This window comes from Triturus cristatus, chromosome 6 (genome assembly GCF_964204655.1).
Source record: "Triturus cristatus chromosome 6, aTriCri1.1, whole genome shotgun sequence".
Classification (NCBI taxonomy): domain Eukaryota; kingdom Metazoa; phylum Chordata; class Amphibia; order Caudata; family Salamandridae; genus Triturus; species Triturus cristatus.
Window position 1 is genome coordinate 1,862,027,051 of NC_140589.1, and position 20,557 is coordinate 1,862,047,607.

General features: G+C 43.4%; 1 protein-coding gene across 1 annotated transcript in view; it reads right to left on the reverse strand.

Moving 5' to 3' along the window:
* Positions 1 to 20,557, reverse strand: part of LOC146822222 (uncharacterized) — a 563,188-nt gene that overhangs the window by 18,917 nt on the left and 523,714 nt on the right. The window contains exon 25 of the mRNA XM_085609987.1: positions 14,501 to 14,650. Within this exon, the coding sequence (XP_085466113.1) occupies positions 14,501 to 14,650 (150 nt within the window). The remainder of the gene's footprint in view (positions 1 to 14,500; positions 14,651 to 20,557) is intronic.

The following is a 20,557-nucleotide window of genomic DNA, read 5'->3' on the forward strand; positions in this document are numbered from 1 at the left end:
CTGTCGAGAAAGTTCTGACGGCAGTACAGATGGCGATCCTTAAAGAACGCGCACTGTCGCATGGGAAACAGATACTGGTTGTAACACCGTATCCTGCCCTAGAGGCAGTAACGAAAGCAAGTGTACCAAATTCTAAAGCTTTGCATCCACGGTGGATACAATGGGCCACGACTCTGACATCACCAGATGTCACTTACATCTTTGACGCCTCTTTACAGACTCAGGAGTACTTGCAGTATGAATTTGTTCATCCAGCTCCTCTGTCTTTGCGCCCGCTCGAAGAATACCATTGTGTCATATACACTGACGGCTCGGCGCAGCCCGCGATTGGATCGAAGCATGCTTATTCTGCGGCTTGCGCAATTGTCGTGGGTACATTCGTAAATGGTGAATTCCAATCTGATGCAGTGCATACGCAGTCATTGGGTGATTGTACCGCGCAATTGGCGGAGCTTCGAGCTCTGGTACTTGCACTGAAGTTTGCTGATCCCCGAGTCACTACTCTTATAGTGAGTGACTCCTTTTATTGTGTCCAGTCCTACAATGACAACTTACACTTCTGGTCTCAAAACGATTATCGAGATACCAAAGGTAGCACAATTAAGCATAAATTGCTTTGGGTTCGAGTGGCAGACTTTAAAGACCGTCTCCCTCTCGTGAATGTTATTCACACTCTTGGTCACCAACGACTTGGTGTCCATGCTGTCGGTAACAGCTTGGCTGACGAGGCAGCAAAAACCGCAGTGGCTACATACTTAGTGGCAGCAGTTACAAGATCCAAAAGTAAGATTGATGATGACATCTTGGCAGCTATTGCTGCTACAGAGAAGGGAAGTGATTACCCGAAGGGTTTTCCTTCTCGTTATTTTTATCACTTAAGTCCTGATAACGTCCCGTTAGTGAGGATTAACGACGTTGGTGACAGAATTATTCCCAACGCGGACTGCAGACCAGCTCTGATACTAGCAGCACACGAGGGGTTGGCGTCAGCCCACGCCGGCGTGTCCGCTACTATATCTCTGTTACAACAACGTTACTGGTGGTTTGGTTTATATAAACAAGCGCGCGCTTATGTACTTGATTGTGACATTTGCCAACAGATTAAACCTTCCTCTGTTGCGCGCCCACCACAGACACAGTTGTACATATCTAATAAACCATTTGGTTGTGTTTACTTAGATCACTGCGGTCCTTTTTCTTCTGATACTGCGTACAAGTATATCTTGGTTGCAGTGGATTCGTGCACACGTTTTCTCTGGGTATGGCCACAAAGGAGTGCTGACTCGCGGACTGTCATCAGGGATTTGCGTGTCTTTGTGGGAACTTTTGCGTGTGGTACCTTCCATTCTGATCAGGGCCCTGCGTTCGCCTCTAAGGTTTACAAGGAGGCTATGAGAAATTTGGGGGTCCAAGTCAAATTTTCATCCCCCTACCGACCTGAGGGTAATAGTGTGGTGGAGCGAATGAACCGTGACTTAAAGCAATCTTTGACAGCACGTGTTTTAGGCACAGGCCGGAACTGGCTAGCCCATTTGTATAACGTCCAACGTGCACTTAATAATCTCCCTAGAAGGTCTCTGGGTGGGCGGACCCCGTACGTGATGCTCTTCGGAATCAGAATGTTTGTCCCAGACCTTGATGGTCTAGACATGGCGGCGTCGACCGCACCCTTTGACGTAGATGATCACTGTGCTGTTTTACAGACCCTACAAGAGGCCAGAGACACTCTATCGAAGGAACACTTGCCCTCCACGTCTGAAGCTGAGGTTCAGATTCCGGTAGTCGGCTGGCTACCCCGAGTTGGAGACCTGGTCCGTGAGAAGGTGGAGAACAAGAAGGAGTTCGGCCCCTCTTATCGTGCACCAGTTCCAGTGCTTGGAGTGCAGAGTACAAGAACAGTCATTTTACCTCCACTTCCTGGTCGAAAAGAAAACAGGTACATCTCTATTGACAATGTCAAACTTCAGCGAGTGGCCGATACTTCTTAGTCTGACTCCAGCAGTTTCATGCCAGACGATGCAAAGAAATTCAATGTTGGTTCCTGCTTCTAACACCTTGTCTGATGTTGCCATCGAGATGCAGTCTGTTACTGATCCCTTGTTACTACCACCGGCTGGTGGTCTGCCCGAAGAGACTGAGTATGCTTATCCTACAAATGGTCACTCGCCTGTTTTACAATCTACGGCGCTTGACCAGTCCCGTTTCTCCTTTGACACTGACTCATTGCCCTCCACTCCCCCTTCGAACATTGCTGTTTTTGCTAGTTGGTTTAAAAGACATTTTTTGGTTACCCCTTGGACATACATCTGGCTGGTGCTTTTCAGTGTTTTTTTGTTTATGTCCATTGGATTTGTAATAGTGTTTTTCCGTCTGGTGAATGGACACTATCTCACTGAGAGATCTACAATTAGACTTATCAATGGAACTTTGGCCCCACACTCCTCGTCCCACATCATGAAGAGGGACCAGACTTTTGTGAATATTACTGCCTGGCCCGTTTTGGATGAAATTGCGTGGGATGCTGTTAAATTCCAAATTCATGGTCCTACCGAGGTCATCAATGTACCTAATGTATTTCGTGTTTCTATGGTTGATGTGGTTAAGCAGAACATTCGTTCTGATGATTGGGATGTTCATGCCATTGAAGCTCTGTTTTCTGATTTGAAATATTATGCCGCTTTTGATGCAGAAGATTTATATGAGAATGCGGCTAACTATGCAGAACAGTATTGTTTTCAACATTATGGCAATCACTTCCTGCATAAAGCTGATACATTTCGTAATTTTGTAAATTTTACCCAATGGGAACACTGCCCTACTCCATCTTTCGGTAGTTCACCTACATTAGTTGATAAGTATACTTATTTTACTGATTACAGTGTTTCCGACCCTGCATCCTTTTATTTTAAAGTTATGCCTGAGTCTGCCTCGAAGGTTAGACTGACACACACCAAATTACTCTATTCTAAGTCCTTTATGGATGAGTTGTCAATCAAAGGTTATGACCTGTGGAAGGCTACTATTGATCTTAAATCGGTTTGGGGTTCCAAACCGTGGCAGGTTCAGGGAACTGAAGCTTTACATCGTGCCTGTCTTGTACCAAATCATATGTTGTTTTTGAATTCAACCATCTTCCAGACCACCTGTCTCGGATTGGCCACTACTAAAAAACTAAATTTCCCCTCTGTTCCGGATCTGGGCGCTTACCCGAATTGGGATAACCAAACGGATCTGTCGCTTCCTGCTTTGCAGTTATTAGTTTCTAATACATCTTTCAATATTTCGAAATTTAGTAGTGAAGGGTGGTTGATTTGGCAAAGCAGTTCAGATACCTGTCAACGTCGTTTTCTAGGTCTGAAACCGGGGTATACACAACAGCGCGTAGACCCTCGGTTTGAGTCCTCTCATACAGTAACTACCTACTCTGTAGGGAAATTATGTCAGTCCTGGCTGCGACATTCCACCTTGGCATCTGTCAAAGTTCATTTATCAAGATTACATGACAAAATAGATTTGAATGATTTTGTTAAAGGTCCTGTGGGTGGCAGATCCAAAAGGTGGGCGTATGCAATTTACAACGAAGTGTGGAAATTGTCGCAAATTGAGGCGGCTTCTAGATTGAGGGCTATTGACCAAGCAAATATGGAAAAGGTATTAGCCGTTATTGATAACAGCATTAACACTCTTTCTTCCAGAATTTATACATTAGACAATATTGTTTCTTCAATTGTTGATATTGTGCATGATGATATGTCTGTATTATATCATGGTCAAAACCAGTTGCGTTCTGTTATGCAGTTTGCATGGACATTACAAACGTTAAAGGCAGGAAAGGTCCCCTGGGACTATCTGAATACAACCTCGTTATTTCTTCCCTTTAACCTTACTGACAAACAGCGGTTCATGTCCATGAAAGATGCTACATATTCCTTGTTACATATTGAAAAATTGGAGCCGTTGCCTTTCTCTGTAGCGGAACTGAATTCGGCCGTGTGGTTAATACATGGGTTGATTACTCTCCCTTTCGCGCTTTTTAAGTTTACGTCCTGTATGAAACACTATGCTCTGGGTAGATATGAACAGCTGGGTACCGCTTTCATGCATGAGGTTTGGTCCCTCCCCTTTACGTATAGATGTACTAGAGACGGTACTGAGGTTTATCTGAAGGGTGAGGAATGTACCACGACACCAGATCATTCTTTAGTATGTAGGCACATTCAGTTGCACGGTGCTTGCAATGTACACGCCCCGAATTTGGCCTGCGTCCTCAAAGGTATCCCCGTGCCAGTGATTACACCGTCTTTCACGCTGCTTGCAAATGGTAGTTATTTAATTTTGAATAATGAAGCTTGCTGCGGGATGTTAGTGGGAATCCCATATATTGTTACTGTATCGCAGCGAGTAGTCTGCTGCAATAATGTTCTATTTCCACCCCCGCATGGGCGGCTGGATGTTTCCATCTGGCCTTCGATTCCGACCTTGAAAGCAGAGTTCAACAAGATGAGCAGAATAAGAGCTCTATTGTCCCAAAAGGAGGTGCCATTGACTTCCTCCCGAGAAACATTTGTCCTTCACGTTGCTAATACGCGCACTGAGGTGCAGGCGCTTTTGAATACTGACCTCCCCCTACATTTTGGTGCTTTGATCCAAACAATTTTCAATGCCTCGTCAACAACTGGCCTGGCTCATTTTTTTAAACTTGTGGGCTCAGGCCTCGTGACATCCTTCCAAAATATTTTTGGTGTGATTCCGGCATTTTTTCATTCTATTTTTTCGAGCATCTTTGGCGGTGTCCCGCTGCTTCTGGCGCTGGTGGCAGGTGTGCTGCTTTTACTTTTCGTTCTACTAAATGGCTGCTCTTCCTGTGCCACACGACAACCTGTCCCGGCTGCATCTTCTTCGTGACAGGATGCTTGACTATTATGGTACCCTGCCCTTGGCGACTTTGAGCCTGGCGTATGGATTATCCTTCCGATATTCCTACTTCACCTGCGTGCAACCTGTCTTTCACTGCCTAGATTGTCCCTTTGAATGGCCTCTGGATTTGTGCTTGACCAACACGGTGTCTCCGGTGCCGGATTATGATCAACTGATGAGGCCCTTAGTGTCTCACGAGTTTGCCTGTTCTGGTGTTCGGATTATGGCCTGTGGTGCGGCGCATGGCATCCTGGGTAATTGGGACATCGCAAGGGCTGCTTCTGACTTCCTGAATATGAGCTATCTGGAGGAACACGTCGGTTGCCCTCTGATCGTGCTAGAGGCTCCGCGTATTGAAGAACATGTATGTTCCTTTTCTTTGATTAACTGGATGGCTGAAACTTTTGGTGGCAGTGTCAACGATTTTCTGTTGGAAGCTGTTGCTACGTATGCTGCATACACGTTCATGGATTGAGTGAACTGTCTTCTGCTAAGCTTTTTCCGCCATGTCATGAACCTTACGTTACTTGTGACTATTGAGTGCTGGATAAAGCAGCATCTGTTTTGATTTTTTTTCCCCTTTTTGAGGTTTTTTATATTTTTTGCTTGATTTCAATTTGAATTCGCCTTGTCCTGCTTTGTCGAAATTGAACTCTGCGTTCTCTCATTTTTCCCTACTGGTTAGTGATTTGATCAAGGGGGCATGTAGTAAGGAATCCCTTAATACGTCCATGCATTGTTAAGTTAGCATAACCACGTTAGATGTTAGAAAGCCATCTTGCTGTTTTTGCGCACGACACTGCACGTTTACATGTTATTGATTAAACAAACTGCTGACTCGAGCTTTGCCTCCCATGAGAGCAATCTGTTGTTACCATCCCGAGCTCTGCGCAGCGACCTTGGTCTGTACATGGTGTGACAAAACAGTCTGGGTTGTTAGACAATGCATGTTTTCCACTCTAGGTTGATCGACCCACTATTTAGCCATAACACACAGGCAGCTGCGAATACCTTAAAGCTGGTGCTTTTAATATTGCAGACATCATGTTTAATATTCAGACCGAAGACGAGCCTTCCTGCGAGAAGACTCCTGATGCTCCTGTGATGTGAATTCACTAAGCTGATCTTTGAGGTATGGGGTCCCCTATTCAAGCCTAAGAGACCTTCTATTAGCATAATAATAATATTAGCTTCTTAGTAAAGGGAAGGTGGTAGTATCCACTGTCATTTATAACATGATCACTCCTTTTATATTCTATGGTATTGTAACGATGCTGATGGTTTTAATTATAATCATTTGTCTGCTTGTATTAGCCAAAGTACTGCATCTTAGGACACGTGGTCTATAAAAATAAACTCTTTTTATTTTCACCGTGTCTCTGTTTATTCTTGTTGTGGACTGATGTGAGAATAATATACGAACAGGTATTTCCGATTCCCACCATTCTTGAGAATATACTGAGTCGCTTGTTCTGGGTTGTCTTTTCATTGGGACCGCCGAGCCAAATCTCGGATAACGAATGGGACACTTATGCTAGCCGGATACTGGGTTCTGGGTTCTGAGGTGAGTTTCTGGTACACCACAATTCACTGAGGTCCTGGGGTTCTACGCATAGTTCTGTGTATAAGCAGAATCCCTGCAACACCACCTAGCGCTGTGCTTGCTGAGCGCTGTGTCTACCAAGCGCTGTGCCCTCTAGCGCTGTGCCCTTTAAGCGCTGGACCTTTAAAGAGCTGGGCCCTACGCGATGCAAGCCCTTAAATCACCGCCGCTGCCCGGGTACATACCACCTAGCACTGCAGGAGGGTAGCGCTAACTGCCTGGAATCACCGCCGCGGCCCGGGACCCCTGCACGGGTGCCATGCCGCTGGGAGAGCTCACCTTGATGAATCCCCCAGCGCCCCTGCCCCCTGCGCTGCCATGCAGGAGATCCGCCGCCGCGGCCCCCGAAGCCCAGGAGGGCCGCCGTATCCACGAGGAAAGCTGCGCTAGGCCCGAGGAGTGATGCCGGCGGTTCTCCGTGGAAGGCGCGGCCCCATTGGCCCTGGGGACTGCGCCCTCGCAAAGCTGCTGACTGATTGGTTCCTGGTCCGAGGGAACGCCCTTGAGGCCGCCTCTGACATCGGCGCGGGACTCCAAAGCCCGCGGGAGCCCCCGACCTGCCCCCAGGCCAAGACAGAGCCAGCAGACCCCTTTGGGGAGGTGGAGCCACCGGTAACACCCCCAGGAGAGCTCCGAACTCTGAGGGGATGGCGGGGCTGCCGAGGAGCATTGCACGAACCGCGTGGCAGCCCCACGATCACCCCTCATCTCCCCGAGACCACAACCAGGCCTGGAGGCCCCCAGGTACACTGTATTCCCCCGCTGCTGGGCTAAAGTAACAATCAGGCTGCCCAAGCGGATGACTGGAATAAGTAGACTGTTATCCTAGCGCAGTTGGTCTGCTGGAGTTAGATGTTGCCCTGAAATGCATTGTTCTATTGGCGCAATGACTTAGATGTTGCCCTGAAATGCATTGTTCTCTTGCCACAATGAGTTAGGTGTTGCCCTGAAATGCATTGTTCTATTGCCGCAATGCGTTAGATGTTGCCCTGAAATGCATTGCTCTATTGCAGAAATGATTTAGCTGTTGCCCTGAAGTGCATTGGTCTATTGCAGAAATTAATTAGAGGTTGCCCTGCAATGCCCTGTTCCATCTAACTGGGTGAATTAATGGTTGCCCCGCAAATATCTGTTTAGTCACTTGAAGGCATTGACGGCTACTTTGAATCACCGTCATTATCCCTAAATGAATTGTTTGTTCTCCTGAAATGCACTGATTTATTTACTGTGATGAGTTGACTAGTGCCCTGCAGTTATCTGGAGCATTCACCTAAATGAATTCAAGGTTGTTGTGATCGTAACTGCTTTATCCATGAAATCACTTGATTCACCTCGATTTGAAATAGATAAAGAATCTTGTTTACTAAACAACTTGGTGTGGTGTCCTTCATTGTGTGCGCATGAATGAGTCCAGGTGGGTGAGTGCTGCACAACCGCTTTACACATTGCCTTCGGGTGCCTTCCTACCTCACGCCAAGCTACCACGTCGGAATTGGTGACCCCAGTTCTAACAGGGTGGCTTGGCGAACTTGCAGCTCATGAGAGTAGCATGGTCTTGGGAACGAGGCTGCGCTTGCGTGGACACCACAACTGCTGAAACTCAACCGGAAACTAACGGTCTCGGAGGTGTGGCCATGACCCATAGTGGAGCACACCAGGAACTGCTGCGTATGTCACTGTGCTGGCTAAGTGGTAGGTGCATCGGCATGAGAGGGGAGTACGGGGGCCAGAGTGCATGTTTGCCGCCTAAACTGTAACCTTGGCACGGAGCCAATGAGCTGCCCCGAGTGAAACTTTCATCACTATAGGTAGTTTTGCACATACCACAATTTCATTTATGAAAGTTTGCATGAAAGTGGTATGCATGGTTAGTGTATGCATTGTAATGGCACTTTCAATGTGTCCTGATGCGTGTGTGATTAAATGGTATGCGTGGTAATGGGATGCGTGGTAGTGGGTCATGTGTGGTAGTGGACGTGTTGTAAAGGCATGCATGGTGAATGCATGTGTTGTTCTATCATACAACCGATTGAAAATAAATGTCGGGATGTCTTTTGAGAAATAATATCCTAATGTCAAATAATGCCAACTTTTTAAAATTCCAACATGTTTCAGGTTTGCTATGAGCCCTAAATGGGTCTTGGGCATTTGTCACAGAAATACAGGATCCCTAAAGTCCATGTTATGTCATATCACATGAAAGAAGTGAAGAATTATCCTTACCTCAAAACTCTGCCAAGATAAGTAACCCTACTTTTTAGGTAATCTTGCCTCACTTGTCTCCTTGGTTGGGGGTATCTTCTTTAGTCACAAATTCGTTAAGAAGCACAACAGACTTTCAGAACTATGCCACATCTAGGAAGAAACGACGCACTTCTGTTCCTCCATAGGGCTGGATTAATGCATGACAGAATACCCTCCAGCAAAAAAACAATCCAAAGAGCAAACTATTGTTCAGCTTGTTAAACCATTGTCTGCTAGATGTACCAATTTGATGGAATCTCAGGTGTACAAACCTGTGTAAATTTGGAATCGCATCAAATCATCAATGGATGAACCGGAACACTGATGCTCCACCTGTGGAATGCATACTAGCTCAAAGTATAACATAACGTAGTGCAAGCCATCAGATTGTGTCACATTTCTTTACAAAGCCACACAAAGTGTGCACATTGGTGCAAATCAGCCCTTGTGTGGCTTTGTAAATCTGATTTAAGGAATTACACTGTCTTCCAGAGCCACCAACATTCAGCAGTTCCTCAGCTTCAACAGTTCCATGAAGGTTTAAGCTCACTGGATCCAACTGAAGTAGAATACATAACTTGTCAAATATTTGTTAAGAAATGTGTCTTTAAGAGTCAGACAAGTCTTGTCTTCCATCCTAAAAATCCAGAAGGAGTTACTGAAGGTCTTCGGAATATGTTTCTCCTACTGTTCTTGTGTAAAAAAAAAAACTGGCAAACTAAAACTTTGTACTGATCTCAGACCCCTTAACGAACAAATTATAGCGGTCATCTGTTATCCAAAAGCTAAGATCCATTTGCAGCAAAGGGTAGGCTGAAGACCTAAATCATTTTTAACCCTTGATCTGATTGCTGCTTGCCATTAAATTCAAATAATGCCAAATTGCATGGTGCTTTCACTTCTTTGCACAAGCCTTCTGGTTTCCAATATGGTACACCCGTATCCCTGAGGCTTATATGCAATATGTTTGAGGACATGGAGCGGGTTGATGCTTTCCAAGAAGACAATCTTCTGTATGCATCATTCATAGAGAAACACAACAAAGTGCTGGGTGAAGTTCCGAAAATAATTCAAGCTGAAGGTATGACTCTACTAATGAAGAGTATAAATTCTTATGAAAAGAAGCTGAATGTTTGAGGTACTGTATGTCATTTTGGAAATACGAGGCTGAACAATTCCTTCTTATGACAATGAAGAATGCACTAGTTTCCAAAACAGAATATATTTGGCTTTATATCTAGGGTTAATTGAACATTTTGTCACACTTTGTTGGAAGTTTTTCTGTGCTAAAAGCGTTCATGAGATAAAAAAAAATTAGTTGGACGCATCAGATGTCAACTAATATTGTAAAATCTAAGGATAAGATCAATAATGCACTCTGTACAGAGGCAGTTGTGTACCATGCATGAGGTGACTATCATTTAGCAGCTATTTTTGCTCACAGTTCACATTTAAGGTGTTTCTCAAGCACCGGAGCACATTCACTTTAAAAGCTTCAGTTTGCATCTCTTGGATGATGTCAAATTACTTGGATTCACCAACAATAGGAGCCCATTTCTGCAAAAACAAACCACACAATCACAAATCATATACATTTTTGATACTTTTGGGGATTTTTATCTGTTTCTTGTTTTTTGGGGTCCCGTGGCCCCGTGGCTGGCACACTATATTTCACGCACTGATATTTTGTTTAACGACATGACATGGACACTAGAAAGAAGAGCATGCATTCCTATTGTGGAGTAGATTCAGAGCTGGAGTAATTTACTAAGTATAGGTACCATGACTACCTACATACATTTATGGCTTGATCTTGGGTTACCTGTTCATGTCTTTCTCTGGATGCAATGATGAAAACATATGATGGGGTAAAAGTTGATGGTATTGTTAATACAGAAGTCAGAGCATTTGGTACATGGCATAAATATTAGAAATGAAAATTACGGATTAGTTGAGTGTGGCCCTTCTGGTTTCTAAACCTGGGATTTACATAAAACAAGTAAACATTAATGTATTTCTGTGATATCCAAAGAATGGTACTGAGAGGGGCTGGTCTCAGATCTCAGATCAAGACACTTTCTTGATGTGGTGGGTCCACGTACTAATTTTTTGAAATTGCAGAACAAGCCAAGGAGTCGATGGATTGAGTGGTTTGCCTTATCTAACTGGGTTTAAAAAGCTTTTTGTTTCATTGTTAATGCCAATGTGGCTATTTTCTTGGAAAGGTACAAAGCTGTATTAAGTAAGACTGAATACAAATTGCGTGGACCTACATGCTCAGAGACTGGTACAACAGCTCAGGGCTTCTTTTACATGGCAACACTTTCCCTCACTATTTGATTTACAGTACTCTGAAGAGGGTGTTTGGTAAATATGTTGTTTAACAAAGCCAGTAGGTTTTCAAATGGTTGCATCAACCATTAGCACTTTAGTAATGGGTTACCATAGTAACCATGTGGTGGCCACTTTCAGCAATATCGATGGCCCTACTTCTTTCTCCAAAGGAGAAGGTGCTGAAATTCTACATGCAGCAGAGAATAAGAAAGAGATCTTTCTCAAGGTCAACATTCCATTTCTTTCACCTTTTTTAGGTGGTTGCAAAATATGTGTTTATTCTAATTTAGCAAGCAATTTAAGATAATCCTTGGGTTCTTCAAACAGTACACATTTATTTAAAAGCAATTTTTCTCTTCTTTGTATTTACATTTTCTCTAAGGACAATTATTTTTTTGTGCGGAAAAAACAGAGGCATGTTAAATATTTGAAAGCTTCTTTCCAAGGGAGCAACAGAAGAGAGCTCCCTCCATCCAATGGGTGTTTGTGACAAAATGTGTTTGAAAATGAAAAAGGAAAGAACAAAGAACCGCCACTTCAAAATGGAAGTCATTTTTCTTCTCAGGGAAGCGCTTTTTCCAGGAGAATGGCTGGTGAAGCAACACCGCCACAAAGATTCTTACCTATATTTTCTAATTTGCCTGGAACATAGAGGGTTCTTTTAATGTATTTTCCACACCAGGGTTTACCAGTTTAAATGTCATCCCTTTGGTTTTTGTTGGGCCACAATGGTAGGGATTTTGCAATTGCCTATTAAGCCCTATTTCCTTGACCCGATTGTTACCAAGTATGCTAAAGGAATGCGGAAGACCCTCTACAGAGATATAGTGTCCTTAGACAAAAGGTACTGAGAAGAAAATAAGATGACATGGTGGCAAAACTATTTTGTTGCTCTGAATAGTTTTACCATCTTCACCAGATATCCAGATTTAGTCTTATTCACTTGCCAGTCAGTAGAGATGAAATCCTTGATTTGGTCAGTGCTCAACCTGTTGGACTCTATAAAAAAATTGTCAAAGCATATCAATTATTTAGATAGATTGCAGTCTCCTTTGCCATTCAATTTTATCAAGAACAAGGAACGTTTCACTGTACTTTTGTGGATGGACAACTCGTCCTAGGTTTAATACATAAACCATCTTTGAAGTGCCAAGTCTAAGCCCTGGTAGGGTTGGAAAATGTATGTTGGCACTCCTGTCACAATCGAAAAATATCAGTTGAGCAAATTTTCTTCCTGGTATCTACATGGTGGCATGGCTTTGGGTTGCAGTCCAGGTACCTTCATGAACGAAGACTTCATATGGTCGTTTTCCAAACCTTGAATCATCAATATGGCCTGCATAGATATTTGTCTTATGTTTGAACACACAACTGCCCCACTTTTATAGTATACTTTTGCTATAAACATATTCTCCCAAGATTAGTCGGTTTTCTTCCACTTGTCATGATTTCCAGGTGCCTGGCTCAGATTCAAATATGGAAGGCATTGCTTGGTCTAATTTCCTAATTCAGTATGGCTTAGGCCTTGTTCCAATCTCTCTCTGCAAAACGGCCATACATATTCCTATTTTTCCACCTTAGCCTCCTCTTAGATCCCCACGGCAAGAGTCACAATCCGGTCCAATCTGCTAAGCTACAGCTGATGGCTTCAAAATGTCTGGTATTCTTGGTCATTAATGGGCCTTTCGCCTTCTGCTGCTAGCCTAATAACATCTTCCTGGGCCCCAGGTGACATCAAGACTTACAGTAAAGCTTGGAAAGCTTGGCAGGCTTAGAGTTGGTTGGTTTGTGCAAATGATCACTATCAGTTTTTGGAAAATGTCCTTCAGTTCTTAATTCCCTTGCCTCATTGGCATCCTATGGAAATTCTTTCAGCACTAAAGGGCTACAGATTCGCTGTTCTGCTGGACCTGGATTTGCTTTGTGAGAAAAATCTCACAGGGGAACATCCTTTAGTCAGCAAATGGCTAATGGGTACCAGACAGTCAACCTTCTAAACTCTATTGTTTCTCAACATGGGATGTTAAGCCAATTCAGTAAATGTTGCAAACATGGTCTGACAATGTCTCCCTATCATTGCAAAGCGAACTTCCGTAATCTTTCCTTTTGAGAGAGACTCAAATGATGGTGCTCCAGGTGTTTCTACAAGACATTAGTCTCATTTAGAGTTTCTGTAGTTAGATACATGAATAATGCCTTCTCCAGTGTTGATTAGCCTTACTTTCTTTCCCATCCAAAGTTGAAAACATGCTCCTGTATCTTTTCCTACTTTAGCCTTGTGGACTAAGGCTATATATTTAGCTGAAAAGATACAACATTATTTGGGGCTCCTTCCACTAGAAGAGATTTGGCCGTCCGAATCTTCTCACCTGAAGGAGGGTTAGTGGAAATTCTTGGATCTGCAGATTGGACTGGAGTATCAGCATTCAGAGTGTTTTATTGTGAACCAGTGGCTCACACCTTGTTCGTAGTTTTCAATGGGGTTTAAACAAGCATAATATGATCCTCTAATTCTGTTTTAAATTGTAGATTTTCCAATCTCAAATAGAGAAGGAAAGTCTTGATTTTATTAAAGACACAGAGGTCAATTTTATATCTCTAATGTTGACATCTTTATCTATACTATAAATGTTTTTGATTCGGTATTTCAGCTGCTTCAATTGCAACAAATCATGTTTCTTTCTGAGGCTGCATGTCAATCAAATGCATTAAGCTCAAACGTCCAGTCTCCTGGATGTTCCTGATGAGTCGTCTGGGACTTGAAAAAAAAAAGAAATTCTATGATTTGTTGAGTTTCTTCTAATGAGGATTTCCATTTCATCAACAGAGTTTAATCTGTCTTCTCATCAAGAAAAGAGGCTTTTATGCCCTTTCTGGTCTATGCTCATGGCTGATTAATGGTTTATTAGTTCCCACTATAACAAATAGTTCGTTATTGTTTTTGACTTTTGACAAACAAGAAATTTAAACTTTCAGTGCTACTGAATTTGTTTGTATTCTCTTGGTGCTTATTCCCATCATGCAGCACGGTGGCATTGTTGGTCTCCTTTGTATGTACTCAGTGTCATCAAAGAGCAAATCAGAAGCAGACCCCACTTCTGCACATACCCAGAAGAAGATCAAAGTCCCTCACTGAAAGTAAAATGGCTGTCTACAACAAACAATGGACATAGCTGCAGGAAGTGTGGTCGCATACACCCAGTGATCATCTGAATGGCTGTGTATAATTGATAGTTGACTTGCTGACTACATGTCATTGGTCACAATTTCAAATAAATTCTAAATTCATCATCTGGTATGAAAGATGTTGGTCCATTGCATAGCTAGCCCAATGTGTTGATGAAATCATGTACATGGAATTTTGAAGTAGTGTAACTGATCCACTCTCATTCAACTTCTTACCCACAAAGTTAGATGGTTGACGGCACTCCCGTCCCTTCTGTCCATCACAGCATCTATCATTTCCTGGGCAGTCCTTGTCATTATTACATTTGTTGCAGATTTCCATGGTTTCAGAAACATTTGTCACCTTTGTGCAGTCACCCATTTTTTCTGGAATATAGAAAAGAAAAAGCATTTTAAATTTAAACATTGTGATCTTCAAATATTAATGTATTCTGGACCCCGATGCCCTGATGCCGGATCTTCTGACCAATTAGACTCCGCCAACCACTTGGCCATTTAGCCTGATGACTCGCAGTGAACTCGTGCCTGTACTCTGCTCTCATCTAGATCTAATCCACTTGCAAAGAATGCTGCAGCAGAGCAAAAATATTGGCATGATTGAGTGTTACGTGGTATTCAAAACCACAAGTGTTTTCTATGAAGGTTAATTCCTCTGACATGCGTGTGGGCTCAATTCTTTTGTTGTTCTCAACTAGTTCTTTCTGATGAACCGTATATGATCTGTTGCCTTGATAGGTATTTATCATTCCATGCACTTCACCTGCAAAGTTAGCATGCCCTCCAATCAGACATATTGTGTGTACAATGCATCCCAAAAGGTGCAACTAAACAGGAAGTGTTAATATATGTACAAACATTATGTAGTACCAGTAGCAAACGATGGATACATGCTTGAAAGGAGACAGAGCTATGGCATACAGATTATACGTCCTTTGTTAAGAGGAAGCATTTTGAGGGGCAGGAAGCACAGACTCCTCTAGAACAGTGTCCTCTAATAGACCCTTGGGTCTACATTTAGGAAGAGAAGATGCTGGGGGCTTATCATTTGTATATAAATCAAAAGACAGGGAGCGGCAGACCCAGCTCATCACATGAGAAAGGCAGGCTCTTATACTCGGTTGAAGTCAATGGCGGTGATGTTCCCATTGCCACTTCGGGGCAATGTGTGGCTTGGCTGTCAACCAAGATAACACTAGCAGAGGGCACCAGTTTGCCCCTACCATCAGCAAATATTTCCCGCATGCCAAGGACATGGCAGCACCAAAAGTGCATCTTCTCCTAATGTGACCCTGGTAGTTTCAAATGCCGCACCATTGCATGATGGGGTAGAAATATGGGCGAACTTAAAGGTAACAAGTAATCACCATGATACGAGGGAAGCGAATATGCCTAAATGGGTGGCTGTGTTTTTAAGAAAAGTTTCAGCCATTCCTCCTGCAAGTTACATATTTGTTCTGAAAGGGACGTTAAATTACATGAGCTATCACTCCAGTCTGGACTTAAGGAACACAGAGCTCTTCAGGCCATCTGAAGAGCCCATTGAGCTATCCCATGGACCTATGCATGCCATGGAGGCTTAAGGAAGTTTCCCCCACAAGAGCTCTACTTCGCCTTAGAATGGACATGGTCAAACAGTGCCTGTAGGCCTACTTAATCTTCCAGGGAGAGATAATTTCTCCTCTGGTGCAGCTCCAGCGATGATAAAGGGAGGACAGAACCAATTTCCCACAGGCAGTTTCTCTTTGCCGCTGGACAACTACTTGAAGCCCTAGACTATGAGAAGCAAACATCCATGCTAGCCTCACCAACGCCTGCCCTGGTTTAACTTCCAAATCTACCACTTGCAAGTAAGGAATGCCTTGGGGCAAACTCAACCTCATTTGCATCATTCAATAGGAAAACTTGTCTTCCTTAGGACGGACGGAGTCACAAAGTCTCAGTCTCAGTCTCAGACTCTCTCTCTCTCTCTCTCTCTCTCTCTCTCTCTTTCTCTCTCCCTCTCTCCCTCCCTCCCCCTCTCTCTCTCTCCACCTATGGGAGAGCATTGAAAGTAGGGCCATGCAGCCAGGAGGTTACTCTCTGTCCCTGTGCATCACTGCCTGCATCCAATGGTGAATCAGTATCCTGTGCAGTTCAACTGTAGGTGTGGAAGCCAATTCTTTGCATTCAGGCCAGAAGATTGAACTATCGCACAGCAGCTGCCTTGGATTGTTACTACACTTGCTTCAACTAAGAATTCAGAGTTTGCAGGCTTCTCCCATTAACCATGTGCTTTTGTGCACACTCCCATACCAGTTTGAGCTGAATTTATGATTGACGATACACATACCTTTTTAATTTCTCTTGATTCTGTATGGAGATTTGAGGGGTAAGCCTTTACCTCTATACACCCAAGGAAATGCCATCCACCATGGAAGCGATCCTCAGTTCCCAGAGACTAATGAACTTCTAGAGTCTGACTACATTACTATTTATAGAGTCACTGACCTTTACAATTTTTGTTGTACTTTTCCCTCACCTTCAATGATAGCCTTCATTTGTTCCACTTTCCCCTCATAATTGTCAAGCTGTCCATCATTTCATCTATGTCTTCTTCTTCCGGCCCCTAGCTGCCATTTATCACAAGCTGGAGCCCAGACAGCTATGAGATGCCCGTCATTCACAGTGCAGCCTTCATTTACTAGACTCTTTACCTGTGAAAGCACCTCAGGTTATTCACCATTTCACCACCCCAGGACCGCATCTGCTTCAAACTAGTTCCAAACCATGCACCATCAGGTGTAACTAAGTGTTGGAGTGCACTCCGTGGTAATATATGGTACATTTGTCTAAGCTGTGCGCATGCCTATATTTATGTCATACATGTTTGCCTCTGCATCATATATAAAAGTTTATTTACCATCAATCCCACTTAGATTGAAGGCAAACATGCCCAACCAACAAAGTCTAACATGTAGTCGGTCTGCAAGTCCAATGGGCCTAGAGACAGGTTGTAATGTATTTGAGAAAAAAGTGCTAAAAGCTTTGTTATATCTTTCCCCCGTGTGAAGTATACTCTATTGGAATTATCTCTGCTATTAGTAATAATATGAAGGTGACTTTCAGCCAACCGATTCTCAACCAAAGGAGACCCCTGCACTGGAAAATAGTGCTGACCAAACGCATCACAGGGAGCTCCAACAGCTGCAAAGATATCTTCTTGATTATCAATGACATCACACCCTTCCAAGACCTCTGCGATGACCTATCAAACTTCTTACACAACATAATCACAAACATCTACAGAAACTTTCCACACCATCCAGACCTCAGTGATCATACCGCAGACCTGCCATCACCAACCAAGGCCACCTGACTAAATGGAAAACTCTCACCAGAGAAGACACAGAAGCGATAATGCAGACAATCCACTCAAGAGACTTATTACCCCATCACATTTATAACCTTGGAGCATAACCCATCAGCACCACCTTCACCCACATCCTCAACACCACTATCGCATCTGCAACATTCCTGGAAGACAGGAAACATTCAGTGGTCAACACCCTCCTCAAGAAGCCATCAGCCGACCCAAGTCAACTGAGCAAATTCCAATCTAACTCCCTGCTTCCCGACCCAGCCAAAGTGATAGAGCAAGCCATCGACAAGCATCTCACAGCCCACTGACAACGGCAGAAATCTGGGGATCATCCTGGACGACAAGCTCAATCTCACAAGTCAAAGAAGGGATTGTTGCCTACTTTCAAGTCCTACGCATGCTATGAAAGATCTTCAAGTGTATTCTACAGCACACCAGGTGCACCATCTTGCAAGCACTCATCACAAGGAGACTCAAATATGGCAGTGCGCTCTACGCTAGAATCTTTGAGCATCTCCTACATAGACCTCAGGTTATCCAACCCAGTGCTGCAAGACTCATACTTAACATCCCATGCAGTGCCTACATCTTAACCCCCCCCAGAGCGCTTCACTGGCTCTCTGTCTTTACAAGTGCAGCAAATTTATACTTGCCATGCACTAATACAAAGCCTTGCACAACAGTGGACCAGCATACCTGAATAGCCTCAAATACTTTCACTAGCCTGCTAGACACCTACTCTCAGCCTCATTCTCATTCTTACATGCCCCCGCATTCACTAAAGCAGAGCAGGAGGTCACTCGTTCTACTACATCGTACCCAAAACATAGAACAAACACTCACAATACATCAGAGCCTCCTCCTCGCTTCTGGAGTTCTGGATGAAGCTGAAGATCTGGCTCTTTGAATAATTCCACAATGACCACATGCCTACACACCTGTTCAAGTGCCTGGATATCCTCTCGAGTGATTAGCGTGTTATACAAATCAGCATAACATAACATAAATGTTATATTTCCTCAACAAATCAGTGGACATTTATTCCGACTCAACTTTAAGTGAGATCCAATGTGACCTATTCAATAGCAAATCCCTATCAACAAACATCAGACTGCAGTGTCCTCCTGGCTGTCAACAAAGTAGTAAAAACACACCTCCTAAATATTTTAGCTCTATTTTTATATCCAACATTTTGACCTTTTCAGTGGGATTTGAGGCAATCAGGCATTTTGTAAGATGGGTAGTTTCATTTTCCTTTAATATCCCTGTCTCTGATACTATGGAACTCCAGTCAGACTAACAACACTCTAGTTATAACCCTCACTCTCTGAGCAAAGTGAGGGCAAGCTGCCAAGGATTTACTCCAAGATCTTGAGTAGAGGAGTGGAGTGAAGGTAGAATGAATGGATCAAATGAGAAGATATAAGAAGAGTACAGTCATAAGGAGAGGGGACATTACACTGCATAACTAGTGGATCACCCACACTGCCTTAAATAATGTATGACTAAAATGGGAATTATTCCTAAGTATATTAGGTTGGACATTCAAACAGCAGCATTTAGGGTGCCTTGATGCCAGGCCAGGGGGTGCAAGAGAGAGCCAATCATAGGAGCTTGCTGTAATCAATTCTATAGCATATCATAATAGGTACCTCTGAAATTCAACCTGGTGTTGAAATTTGGATTAAGATCTTCCCAAAGTAAGATGTTTCTGAACCATATTACTTAGGGAAAAAAAGATGAGGCCATAGAAGTACCTGAGTAAGCTCAAAGTGTATCCAGAATGACCCAGGTGCCCTCTACCCATTATAATCACCTCAAACACTTTCAGAGTACTGCTCGAGCTGGTTTGCACTCATCCAGTCCCCGATTTCCCATTTTTAGCACTGCAAAGATTAATCCATGAGCCCCAGTTCCAAACCACATTAAAGAGTACCTGGCTGCCATATGCTCACAAGTGCAAATTTAGGTGCATATGGAGGATTTCTGCTCTCTCCATGAGCTGACACACTTTGTGCTGCATAGCACCAATGCAGGAACCTGTGCATCAGATTGCAAAGGTGCCTGCCTTACAGAGAGGATTGTTTTTGTGCAGGAAGGAATACCTGCACAAAAACAATCCTGAGAGGAATTGACCTCTTTCTATGTGTGATGCGGAATGCATCATGCATAGAAGGAGAAAGTAACAAGGAGAAATAAAGATATTTCTCGTTGGCACACATCACTGGCAAAAGCGTAGCATTTTGACGCATACCCAAATTCACTAGCTTTAGTAAATTTGGGAAAACACTCAAGATGCAACATAATGCACCAAAATCTGCTGTGTTGTATTACATTTCTATATAAATCCACATAGATGGCACGAATCGGCCTGTGAATGGCTTAGTAAATATTACTGTAGACTTTGCATTGTCCTTGCTTAGCCTTGTGTGACGCAAGGACAACGCAAAGGCTTGATAATTTTCTACCCAAATTTGTGGCCCAGCTTACCTACAGCTCAATGCTAGATGACAAAAATGAGTCCGGAGTAACTTCTCTGGGCAACAATAAGGCTTCAATAGAGTATGAGGACAAAAAGATTGATTCATTGCAATTTAATTCAAAAGATTTGAACTACACCAAGACTGTAACAACCAAACCAATGTCCTACATGGCAAATGTCCCTATCAGGGCGGAGACACAACCACTATTTGCTTGCAATCGCAGTTCATATAGGACTGCAAGGAACCTAATGATGACGGCAATTCCACATGGAAACATTAGTTGATTAAGATTCAAGAAGATCCTCAGCAGATCTCCCGCATACATTTAAGATGTTTTGCCATTGCATGGAGCCTGCAGGGTCCATCATATATTTTTTCCTTTAGCAATATGATATCCATTGCTCATTTCAGAGCATTGTAGAAGACAACAGC